Source organism: Cnephaeus nilssonii, assembly GCF_951640355.1.
Source record: "Cnephaeus nilssonii genome assembly, chromosome: 16".
NCBI classification, from domain to species: domain Eukaryota; kingdom Metazoa; phylum Chordata; class Mammalia; order Chiroptera; family Vespertilionidae; genus Cnephaeus; species Cnephaeus nilssonii.
Window position 1 is genome coordinate 12,381,215 of NC_137087.1, and position 13,052 is coordinate 12,394,266.

The window sequence follows — 13,052 nt, forward strand, 5'->3', positions numbered from 1 at the left end:
ATAGGGGAACTTCTTCCATGTTGGGGTCCAGAATTTGAAATACAGTTTTCTCTCAGCCTGTGTGTAATAATCTTACCTTATAATAGAGAAACATGCAAATTGACCGCACCTCCGCTATGCCCACGATTGGGCCGGCAGGAGGCTGGGGGCGGGACTCCGGGTGTCATATCCGCCGTTGAGAAGATCAAGATGGCGGTGCCCAGTGGCCGGGCCCATGCTGCTGCTCCCGGGGGTGCCTGGGGAGATCGGCACCCCGGGGGGCGTTGCCGGGCCCATCGGCACCCCGGGGGGGGCGTGGCCGGACCCATGCCGCGGCTCCCCGGGGTGCCTGGGAGATCGGCACCCCGGGGGGCGTGGCCAGGCCCATCGGCACCCCGGGGGGGCGTTGCCGGGCTCATTGGCACCCCGGGGGGGCGTGGCCGGGCCCATGCTGCCCCTCCCGGGGGTCCCAGGGGGCAATAGGCCACCCGGGGGGGCGTGGCCGGCCCCTCCCGCCCCTCCCGTCCCTCCCGGGGGTCCCGGGTGTTGATCGGACACCTGGGGGGGCGTGGCCGGCCCCTCCCGCCCCTCCCAGGGGTCCCGGGGGTCGATCGGCCACCTGGGGGGGCTTGGCCGTGCCCATCCCGCCCCTCCCGCCGCTCCCGGGGGTCCCAGGGGCCGAGGCTTTCCGGGCCTTGGGCACCAGCGGGGAGCCTGCACTGATCGCAGGAAACCACTGGGGGTCGGCTCCTGCGATAGGTAGCAGGGACGCTGGATGCTGCGAGCCCAAGGCCAGGAAAGCCTGGGGCGGAGGCTTTCCCGGCCTTGGGCACCAGCGGGCAGCCTGCACGGATCGCAGGAAACCACTGGGGGTCGGCTCCTGCGATCCTTAGCAAGGATGTTGGGTGCCACCGAGCCAAGGCCACCGCCCGGGGCCAAGCCCCGACCCTGAAAAAGGTAGAAGGCGGTGGCCACAGCCAAGGCCTGGGTCCCTGGTGCCGGCAGAAAACTGGTGCAGGCAGCCAGGTGAATGAAGGTCTATTGCACGAATTTTCGTGCAAACGGGCTACTAGTAATAATGATAATGTGTAACTCCATCTCTCTAAGCGTTGCTTGATTCTTCTCCGGTCTTCTGTAACACCAGGGCACAGCTCCCACTTCCACCATACAGGGACCTCCCTGAGTCTGTACCCAAAGCTCCTCGTTCGGTCCCTTGACATGTATCTTCCACTGACTCGTTAGTGTTCTTTACAACTTCTCTTTCTGGTTACAGATTGTAAGTGTTCCCTGGCTGAGCTTGTAGTAGCTGTTTTTTATTATATCTGTAGGGTTCGGGGGGGAAAAAGGCAATTCCTTTATTTGAGAATCTTGACATTTATTATCATACTAAAATTCTCAAGATGAAATTGCAGTTTTCCAGAATGTGATTCTATTTGCAGGACAACATACAAGAAACTTATTTTAGGGACAGGTAAAACCTAAAATATAGGAGAATGCAGAAAGCGCAGACCCCAAGTAAAATGAAACAAGTGTGTTAGGTACGGACACCTTGGCTACTGTCTCTCACATATTAATTGGGGTGATAGAGCAACGGGTTCTCAACACAGCTTGGTCTGCTTTCAAAGCTGCCGCTCTTTCTTGGAATCAAAACTTCCTTCTAACACCTGAGAAATCAGCACATCCTGTCTATCCCCTGGCCACCTCACCCTGAGCACGAAATAATTGTTGCTGTTGTAGTGTTGCAATTAGCAACACCTCTCACTTGGACAGAGATTCCATACTCATCATTGAACTGATCTGCCAAAAAACTTAGCGATGGCCACACAGAACTTTCTCTTCTCCGTTCTACCGAGCGTTAGTGTGACTTGAACAGTCAGGCCGTGGGGAGGAAGTGTAACCAAAGCTCAAATTCGGTTTCTCTGAGTCCCATAGGAAGGAGGTAATTTTAATAATATCATCTATGGCTTTAAAGCACTGAAGAGTTTAGAAAGCAAGCTCCCTCCATCCCTGCATTCTATCCATCCAGGGGCCTGTGAGACAGGTGGATAGGAGGGAAGCCGTGGAGGCAGAGTGCAAGTGGTATTATTAAATACATTTGGGTGATGGGCCCTTCCCCAGCTTCCCCAACAGGCAGGGCCTATGATAAGTGCTTACCTGGTGCTACTTGACGCCGGAGTGCAATCCCAGGGAAGCAGGGGAAAGAGAAAGGGGTGCAATCCCAGGGGAGCAGGGGAAAGAGAAAGGGGAGTGAGGCAGTGAAGGAGGAAGAACAGACAGGAGGGCGGGGCGCTGACCTGACCACTGCTTGGCTTCTTTATGACTAGTTGCTGATCATGCAGGACTGTTTGAAAAGTCCCTCCGGGAGGAGAAAGAGAGAAAATTGACTTATCAGCCACTGTCTCCCACTGATAAAGGCTCACCGCATGGCGAGTTCACTTCCCAGCTCTTCCTGGTTGATGGTGTCTCCTGCCTCGGCAGCAACAGCAGACGAGAGGCCCAGAGCACCGCCCAGGGCAGGGTGCTGCCGGCTTATGCTCACATGCAGCTGACAGACACAGTGGGGAGAGCAGAGCCCGTGCAAAAATGGCTGCAACGGTGGAGACTGGGGTGAAACAAGAGGTCAAGGGTGTGAGGAGCAGATGAGGCAAGAGGTGAAGTAGATCATGAGGGATGTTTGATATCTGTCAAGTAAGGTAAACCAGGTCATTGACATCCACAGAGTCCATTCATCTTACTCTCACCAAACACAATGCTGTCTCTACGTCTATGTCCTTAAGCGTGAAACGTGAATATGCACACATAGACCCCATCCCTCAGAGTAGTTGAGACGTTATTGGGAGCGTCTTCTTCTTAATGGGAAGAACATATTTAAAATAAGTGGACAATAGAATCAAAAATAAAAGGACTATGAAGGCAAGGAAATGGCTAAATCCTAGAGAGCAAAGGACTTTTCAGATGTCTACGGACCATTCTTAAATTATACTTCCCCCCAGGTTTGGGGCACAGCTATAAGAACATACAAAACCATTGCCTCCATATTGCAGAATGAGAGCCTAGATGTGGTTTCAGACAGAGGAGGGGAGGCAGAAGAAGAGGTGAGTAAGGAAGGCGGGGGAGTATAAGTCACCTGCTCTAGAAGCTGGGGCTCAGAAACCTTAGCAATTCCACTGATAATGTCACTGAGGTGATGATGAGCATCATTAAAGAAGCAGCATCTATGTTTCCCACATAAATCCTTTACAGCGCTTCCTCCATCATCTCCATGACTTTATAAAGAGTGACAAGTAGGAAATCCCTTACTAGAAATCAGGGATTAGTGCTGAAAACTTTCAGAAAAAGTACATTCATTCAACAGACATTTATTGAATGGACACCATGTGTTGAATTCAGAGTTCGGCACTGGCATTATTTTGGATTATAAAAACATGATCCATGGGCTCTAGGAGCTGAGTTAGAGCAGCCACAACAAATAGGCTTCATCGTCTGACGTCCTATCCAAACTCTTCATGAAAGCTCTGCATCAACCAGCAGCCATTTCTGGCCTGAGCACTGGGACAGGGGCCGGCAGCACAGAGGCCCTATCTTTCATAGCTCTTGAGACATTCTAATCTACTTAATCCTCTGGATGGTGGTGAATCTTCCAGAAGGCCAGAAGGATTTGAGCTGAGAAGTTCTTGGGTCAAAAAAAAAAAAAAGGATGCCTAAAGGAGTCCACTGGCTAAGGGGCAAGCGTCATTCAAACAGCAGGTGGTAGTCTGGCGGGCTGTCCCTCTGGCCACAGGGCTCCTGCAGCAGCTCTCCCCCCGAAACAGTGATGATTTCCTCCTAAAAAAAAAAAAAATAGAAATATTCACTTATACTCAACAAAGGGAAATAAGCATCCACCAGAGAGAAACAAATTCAAGATAGAAAAACTAAGAATATGTACCTGCCTCCTCCTATTTCAAATTTCTAGAAATCACAGTGAGGGGGGGGGGGGGTTGAAATCTGCTTTTAAAAAATAAATAAATGCATAAAAGTATGTGAAAATAAGAAAGGCAATCAACAAATCAAAAATGTTGAGGAGTACTTGAAAACCAAAAGATATACAGTATGAGGTTTTCAGAGACGTTACTGTGGGGCAAGTATCAGTGGGCAGGTTGGGGACCCCCAGATCACAGAAGTCTTTGTCTCAGGCAGGATAGAGAGTAAGGAGAGGCACACAGTTCCTTAGGGGGGCAAAGAGACCCACACATTTCAAACACTCCCATCTCCAAAAGATGAACTGCTCGCTATCAACTCCAACCCTGACAGCATAAAGAGAACGGGATTGGGAAACAGGAACGGTGTCCACTGATGGATAAATGAGAAGCTCAAAGTCGAACAATCACCTCCTCGTTCAAAATCTATAACTATTTAAGGAAAATCAAAACCATGAAAGAAAAATGGCAACCTCGACAACAGAACTTTGAGAGTATAAAGATCAAAATGCTTGGGATGAGAAGGACGGGCTCCTAATTACGATTCAGGAAAAGATCAAGTGTATAAAACAAACAGAAAGAACCTTTAAGAAACGTGCATTAATCTCCTCGGTGGACTAAGAAGATAAAGCATCCATGAAACAAGAATGGGCTATTATTTAAAAAGAGCCAATTAGAGAATGTCTGGACATGACAAAGCTTCACATTTAAATCACAAGGAAAATCTCAACAGAAGAACTGAAGAGTAGAATGGACATAACTACAGAGCAATTTAGTTGCTGGAAGAACCAGCACATCAATAAGAAAGAGACACCTAAGAAGAAAAATGGACAAAGGATGTGAACAGACAATTCACAGTAGGAATCCAAGAGGCCATTAAACATATGAAAAGAGCCTCAGCATCAGAGGTAATCAGAGAAATGCAAGTTAAACAACAGTGAGATCCAGTGTCTGCCCATCTGATGGGGAAAATGTAAATGACTGATAGTCCCAGTGTTGGCAGCAGTGTGAGGACACAGCCTCGTGTAGTTTTGGCAGGAGTATGAGTTGGCACTACATTTTTGGAAGGCAATCTGGCAGATATTTTCAAATTAAAATGTGCATAGTCTTCTTCCCAGAAATTCCAATTCGAGGGTCCTTCCTAGAGAAATAACCACACATGTGCCCAAGCTGATATATACGAGCCAGTCTCTGCAGCGCTGTTTGTGACCATCAAAATCTGGGAGCTACACCAGTGCTCATCAAAAGGAGGAGGGAGTAATACTTTCAACAATAAAGCATTCAATTTTGTTTAAAAAAAGAAAATGTTCATGATCTGAAAAAAAGAGGGGAGGGAAAACTGAATTCTAATATACATTCATGCCATGGAATACCATGGGTTTTTACCAGGATGTGCATGTGGATTGGCATGGCGATACCTCAGTGTTCAATGATAGCCAGTGTCCCGATAACTCACAAATGGCAGGTACATTGGTCCAGTACTTCACAGTGATGTCTCACTGGAACCTCACAGTAACCCTAAGAAGTGAGTGCACTGGGCACTGGGCACTGGGCATTGGGTAAGGGATCGGTAGCACATATGCCATATCTGTCACATTTCATGAGACATTTCCATTTTACTCAGAGGGAAACTAAGGCACAAGAGTGTGAGTAGTTGCCCAAAGTCACATACAGTCATAGAGTTGGGATTTAAAACTTGGCAGCCTGATTCCAGGGTCCATGCTTTTACAAAATACATTCTATAATATATTAAGCATGTTTAAAATCAAATTGCTGAGTTATTGGACAAGGATTATTTAGTTTATAAAAAATAAAAACTATATATGTCCTCTTATACATACATTTCTATATTAATGCCCAGGAAATACTTGGGTAGGTACATGGTGGAGGATGGAAACTCGGCTTTGACATGAACAACATTTACACTTGGTATTATATTTGATTTTTCTTAGAATGTAATCTTAAATTAATTGTATAATTAAAATGTGTAATGTTAACTTGTAAAACTGGCCACCAGATCTCCATATGGGCCTAGATGAGCTCTCTCTTCAGTGTTAGAAACGAAATTGTCAATCTCAAACCTTAGATTTGGGAGAGAATAAGTGCCTTCAAAGACATCTGGGTGAGCCTTCCTCTTCAGGAACCTGTCTACAGCATCTCTGAGAGATGAGCATTTACCCTTTGCTTGATCACTTCCAAGGACACAGAGCTCATCACTGCTCAAAGCAGCTTACCTTGAACAGGAAAAGCAAGCAATGTGGGAAAAGCACAAGCTTGAGAGGTACACGGCCTGAGGCTTAACTCCTAGACCCAGCTGTATCCGCCATGAAAACTTAGACAAGCTGCTCAAGCTCCCTTTCCAGATCTGTGAAATGGGACTAATATGCCTCCCACACAGAGCTATGGTGAAGATGAAATGAGAACATGTCCGTAGAGCAACAGGCACAGTGCTTGACACAGAGAAGGTGCCAATATTCCCACATCCCCTCCCTCTCTCTTCCCTGAAGTTATTAGAAGGCTCTTCCCAACACAAGTAGAACTCTGCCTTGATCCGGGTTAGCCTAGTCTCCCAGGCAGTACTCTCCTCCAAGTGTCTAGGTATTTGGTAAAGGAGTGATTTTCTATGTGCTTTACAGATAAGATCGGGTTAAGAGTTGTCCCTAGAGCTTGGGGACATCCATAAAGAAAAAGCAATACAAATCCAAGAGTCCCTATTATAGAAAAGCCCCGTGAGACAGCCAAGTAGTTCTGCAGGACTTTCTACCCCTGCAAAGCTCAGATAGAGGGTTGACACCTGATGTACCACAGCTCTGTCTCAGAATCCCTGGGTCCTGCCCTTCCAACTCACCGAGTTCCACCTTTGTCTTTCTTTCAGTTACTATTGATGCCAGTAGCCACAATAACACAGAAATTGCTTCTTTCTAAATAACTTATTTAGAAGGCACCATCTTTCTCAATGTGAGTCCTCAACAGACAGAGCTCTGGGAAATGAGACTCCCTATCACTTTGTAGTTAGAGTCCCGGTGCATACATCCCCTCATTTAATGCTCAGAGGATCTGGGCCAAGTATTATTACATCCATTGCCCCGGGCAGGAAACTAAAGCTCAGAGAGACCAAGGAAGCTGCCCAAGGTCACACACGTACTCCATGGTAAAGCTGTAGTTGGAACAAGAGATATGGTAACTCTACAAGGAAAGCTTCTCTAACCATGGGGTTGCTTGTTAGACTCCAGCTAACTCTACAAAGCTGCAAGAGGCCTTTCTAGAATGACCCCAAGAGGGACATCCTGGAGATGAGTTGGGGATGAGAACTGGTCTTGGACAGAAGGCTGGTCAACCAGCCACTACGTGTTGACAGTAAGGATCACTCAGGTCCTCAAGGTGAGAGGAGGGCAGGGGATCCTCCTGAGGAGCCTACATGGGTCAGAGGGTAAGCCAGAGAGAAGACCTGCATTGCCTGGTCTAGACAACTTCTGGTCTCTTCTACCCCAAGTTCCATATCCCTGTGGCTCACTCTCCATCCCCATCTCATCGAAGGCCTCCAGCCTGGCACTCCCTTCAGCTCACGTTTCTACCAGCTTTATCCCCTGAGCAGCACCGCTAAGAGCACTACCTTGTGGAAATCAATGAGATCGGTGAGCGTCGCGTGGCGATTGGGGTCCACTCCCAGGAAGCTGTAAAAGTCCCCAGAGGCATCCACGAGAAAGTGCTTGAACCCCTTCTGCAGGCGATAGGAGAGGGTGTAGCCCCAGATTTTCTCACTGACCCGGACCAGAAATGCTCCCTCAGTCATCTTCTCAAGGAGATCTTCTGCATCTTCTCGGCTAATGATTCCTGGTTTAAAAAAAAAAAAAAAAAGTCAGCAGGTTCTTCCTGCCCCTCAGCCTGTGTCAAAGGCAGGGAGGAGCTGCTGGGGCTGTCCAGCTCTTGCCTCAGGCCACTGAGGGGCCATCTTGGTCCAGAGCAGCCAGCTGTCAGCCTGGGGCGGAGTTCCCACAGGCCTGGGTTTAGCACACTTTCCTCTAAATTAAGCCACACTCATTTGGATCCATTACAAAGAATTAGTAATGACCCAGAATTGTAGCATCCATCCATTGCAAATGCAAGTCAACAGCATTGCCCTGTGGAGAGCCTTGATGATGAGACCTGGATGACTCCTGATTCCCCTGCCCCTCCATTATAATGAGCACCTGGAAACAGTACTTCCTCTTTAGAAGTAAAAAGGCTTCCTCTGTCTACCTATGGACAGTAGGCAAACAATTTCTTAATAGAGGCACATCATTAAGCTTCCCTTCAGCTCAAAGAACAAACTCTCTCCGATTCTGCAATCCTCCACAATGTGGTTTTACCCAGTGTAACAGAAAGTTAGAAAAATAAGTCCCTCTGAGTGGTTGAATTAGAAAGGGCAGCCTCTCTGGGCCAAAATGGCAAAGCTCACATTTCTGTATTTCAGTCCCTCCTCCCAACTAGCCCCCCGACTCCCACCCCTCACCTCTCAGTAGGGTCCCTTGATTCAGGGTACAGCTTGTTCACCCTCCAGGAAATGGCTCTATCCCAGGAGGCTGCAGGGACAGCCCATCTTGGGGCTTTCGCAACATCCTGCCCAAACTCTACAGTATATTAGTAAACAGGCTGTGGACAGCTCAAGGGAGCATGTGGCCCTGGGAGCATGCGGCCCAGGTCTCCCTTCAAGACAGACCCTGCTGCCAGGAGCAACGTGGGGAGCTGGCAGCCTCCAGCTGCTGCATCTTCAGGAGCCGTGCTGAGGCATGCTGCCCCCAGGCTGCTTCCAGCACAGGGGATACCAGACCGAGACCCCCTGACTCAGAGCACAGGGGTTCTGTGACTGAGACACGGGTACAGAGCTGCCGTTCCTACCCAACGTGGGTCTCCTCTAGTGAGCAATCTTTGCTCCGGGCTTCCCATCAGCCTGACTGGGATTTTCTCTAGCACTGGGCTCTCCCTCCCAATGGTCCTTCCTTCCATCTCTCCCTTCCTAGGAGTCAGACCTGCACCACATCTGAAGAATCTGCCACCCTCTCCTGCTCTGTGTCCTCTTTATCTTCCCAGGCATTTCCTCCAATAAATCTCATGCACTTCTGCTTTCTGGAAGACCCAAATGGACACCGAAACTGACGTTATACCCCAAGTGCCGGGGTGTAGAGGGACTGGTTTGGAGCAGAGAACAAGTGCATGGACTAAAATCACAGCACAGCCCGGCCGGCGTGGCTCAGTGGTTGAGCGTTGACCCATGAACTAGACGGTCATGGTTCAATTTCTTGTCAGGGCACATGCCCGGGTTATAGGCTTGATCCCCAGTTGGGAGCATGCAGGAGGCAGCCAATCGATAATTCTCTCTCATCGTTGATGTTTCTCTCTCTCTCTCCCTCTCCCTTGCTCTCTCTGAAATCAATATAAACTATTTTTTTAATCACGGCACAGGGACTTGATCAGCAGGCGGCCTTAGGCAGGTTACCTAAGCCCCTCTGAAACCCAGTTCAACGGCCTCATCTACTAGTATTAAGCGGTATTTATAACACTACCTACGTCATAGGGTTGTCATAAAGTTGTCCCTTGTTTCCATTGGGTACACTAAGCACACTACACATGTGCTAGTGTGGGGTGTTGGCTTGTGCCGGAAGCAGCGATGCTCATAATGCTGCCAGGCTGTGCTGCCCACACCCCTCACCCCCAATCCTCTCAAACAGAGGCTGCTGAGGGTGACCTCCTCTGAAGGGGACTGGCCCTGGGCCCAGCCTGGGCCATTCTTAGGAGACTCTCCAGGTGTCTCAACAGTAGCCATCTGTGTATTCGTTGATACTTACCTATAAATCAAATCGTTTTGGCTCAAGACCAGAGGTGATACAGCCTCATAGTTCAGGATGGCAAAGACCTTTTCACAGAAAACTAACCCTGCATGGCTGGGACATGCAGGATGTTTGCAAGAAGAACCTGCTGTGTTCTCCTGTCTTGTTCACTCTGCCCTCTCTCTCTCCCCACCCCCAATTGCCTCTGAGCCAAGTATTCTGGTATCAATGCATGGACCTTATGCCACCCCACCCACCTCTGCCCCTTCTAAGCACTCTACAGTCCAGGCTAAGGAAAGAGGAGGAGCGGGCCCCACCCCACCCTCCTGGCTGAGGACAGAGCACAGCACCGGGATCATGAAAACACTCCAGCTCAGCCAATGACCAGGGCTGGCTGAGGCATGTGGACTTACCAGACAACGGTCCAGGGTGGTGGGTTCAGAATGATTACTGAGAAGGCAACTGCAGATTCTTTCGAGCCAGTCTCACCCCAGACAGTGGAAAATGTAGTTTACCCCTGCAGTTCTCTCCTTCCTTTATTTTCCCTTTCCTCTTCCCTTCCTTTAATGAGTATTTATTAGGCACAACCTAGGAGCCAGGCTCCAGGCTGGGCACCTGGACATCAGCACACGATGAGAACCGGTCCCTGCCTCCCAAAACCTCTGGCTCCGGACAGAAAGAAAGGTTGGTGTAAATTTAAAAGGGTGGGGGTGGGGGCGGGGGCAGCTGTAACCATGGTGATCAAGGCCGCGGCGGGTAAGGCCTTTGCCGCAGTGCTTGTATCTAGGGAAGGTGCCCCAGTCAGCTCTGGAGTCCAGGGATGGGAATGACAGACAGCTGAGAACAGAAAGGTTAAAACAGACAAGCATGACAAGGAGAGCAGCTTGCAAAAGGAATTAGCACAGGGCTCCGTGCGGCTGGATGGAGCACTAAAGGAGCAGTTGGGCAATGGGAAGATGCATGGAGATAGGCAGAGGTCAGCCCCCAAAGCACTCTCCTTATCATTAAAAGAAGTATAGACACCATGCTGAGGACAATGGGGAGATACTGATGCTTCCTAGATGGAAGAATATGAGAATGCCCAAGGGTGGAAAATGGATTAAACGGGCATAAACAGGATCTCAACCCAGTGAGTGCTTCCTCATCTGAAGATTACTTCGCAGCTACTAGTACATTTCCACAGCTGTGGCCTTAAAATCCAGCTCCCGGGTCACTGGGCTGCCAGAAGTGGCTTCCATTTAGAGACAGAGAGGCAAAAGGACACAGTAAGGGTCATGGGAGATGTTTTATGCCAGAACCAGCACTGGGCATCACCTGGGCACTCTGTGGCCCTTGCCCCATTAGTCTTCCTGATGACCCCACCATCATCAGTTCATAACTGAAAACAGTGAGGCTCAACAAGAGAAGTGACTTAGCCAAGGTCACAGAGCTATTAAGGGTGGAGCCAGAATTTGAACTCAGGTCCTGGGACTCCAAGCCCAGTGCTCTCTGATCTATACCATGTTATCTCATGCAGGGGACAGTAAGGCTATGAAAAACACAAGAAGGAGAAGATTAACGAGGCCAATAGAAGTCAGGACAGGCTTTGCAGAGGCAACGAAGGGGGTGTGAAGTGGGCCTGGAAGACCAGGTAGACCCTGTGAGCAGTGAGGAGAGGTGATGAGGTGAACGGTAAGAAGGGATACGATGAGTGAAGAGTCACAGTGAAAACTTAGAGTGACACATCCATGGGACATTTATACAAATGTAACATAAGAGACGTTTAATCTAAGTCTCAGGAGATTAAGAGACAGGGAGGGTAGAACAAAAGGTCTGACACATGTACTAGCATAATCTGAATCCCAAAGAGGAAAGAAGAATGGAGAAGAGGCAATAGTTAAAGAGTGAGTGGTGGAGAATTCATTGAAGACACATCATAGTGAAACTGCGCAAAGCTACTCAATGTCTCATTTTGCCAACCAGAGAGAAAAAGCAGATTACCCACAAAGAAGAAACAATTAGACTAATGGTTGACTTCTTAGCTGCAACAATTGAAGCCAGAGGACAATAGGATAATATTTTCAGTGTGCCAAGAAAAAAAAAAAACTACTTAATTAAACTATCTTTCAAGAAGGGCAAAATAAAGACATATTCAGAAAAAGAATTGAGAGTTGATGACTAAGGGGAATCCAGGATGTACTTCAGGTAGAAGAAATATGATCCTGGATAGAAAAACTGAGATGTTAAAAGGAATGATAAGCATAGATATTGTAGGTCAACTTTTAAAAAATATACATATTGACTTACAAAATTATTATAATGGATAATTTGAGAGTTTAAAAAACTAGAACCATCTTATTAGGAGAAAGAGGATTGGAGTTAAAAACAATACTCAGTTGGGTTAGGAAGAGGGTAAAGATATATTAACTTTAGAATATGTTAGGTACGCATGTTAAATTATCTATGTAAACCACAAAAAGACAGGTTTGAGTGTGGTACAACCTCCAAACAACAGAGATGAAAAACTACAATGAGAAAATTGTTTTCGATGATGCACGAAACAAGCTAATGACTGAAAATAAGTAACTGTAAAGTAACTACACTATGATTCCATGTATTAAATTGAAAAGCCCACAAAGCTCAACACTAGAGTTTTTGGAGATCGACATAGTAACCGTAAATAAAGCAATGAAATGATGGACAAAAAACTCAGGATGAGGATCATGTCTGGTGGAAGGAAGAGGGCTACGATGTGAGGAGCACACCGAGGCTGGCAAGGATGCTGGTTTTCCACTCCCTGGGCTTTCTTTATTCCCTTCACATGCGGATGTGCAAACACTGTACATATTCAACGTTTAATATTTAAAATATTTTAATATTGTTGCTCTGCAGCTCCCCACATATCCCTGCTGTGGCAGTCATTCAAAACCAGTCAACGTCCTTTGGCGGACGGGGAGATTATCACCTGGAAATGAATGGTCACTAATGAGCTTTCACTGTCCAAGTGGGCTGCGTCTCTGGAGCCTGGTTCTCAGCACCAGCCCACCGAGAGAGTCTGGTTTACTTCTTCTTGGGCACGCCAAGAATCAGCAATGTTTAAAATCTTCTCATGCAGTTCTAAGATGTAGCCGGAGTTGAGATTCACTGAGAGCTAGGATAGACAAAGAACTAAAATGTGAGTTTTACATTCTAGAAACTCCCTGTATTTTCAGAGGAAAAGAGGTTTGAAGGCAACAAATGGGGTGTGAAGTGGGCCTGGAAGACCAGGTAGATTCTAGAAACTCCCTGTATTTTCAGAGGAACAGAGGTTTGAAGGCAACAAATGGGC

The 13,052-nt window shown here is 47.8% G+C and overlaps 1 protein-coding gene across 2 annotated transcripts in view; it reads right to left on the minus strand.

Moving 5' to 3' along the window:
- Positions 1-3,573: 3,573 nt before the first annotated feature.
- Positions 3,574-13,052, minus strand: part of SH2D4B (SH2 domain containing 4B) — a gene marked incomplete at its 5' end in the record, with an annotated part of 83,018 nt that continues 73,539 nt past the window's right edge. For both annotated transcript variants that reach the window (XM_079793919.1, XM_079793918.1), the window contains 2 exons: positions 3,574-3,804; positions 7,552-7,772. In XM_079793919.1, coding sequence (XP_079650045.1) covers positions 3,712-3,804; positions 7,552-7,772 — 314 coding nt within the window. In that variant the 3' untranslated portion in view covers positions 3,574-3,711. The remainder of the gene's footprint in view (positions 3,805-7,551; positions 7,773-13,052) is intronic.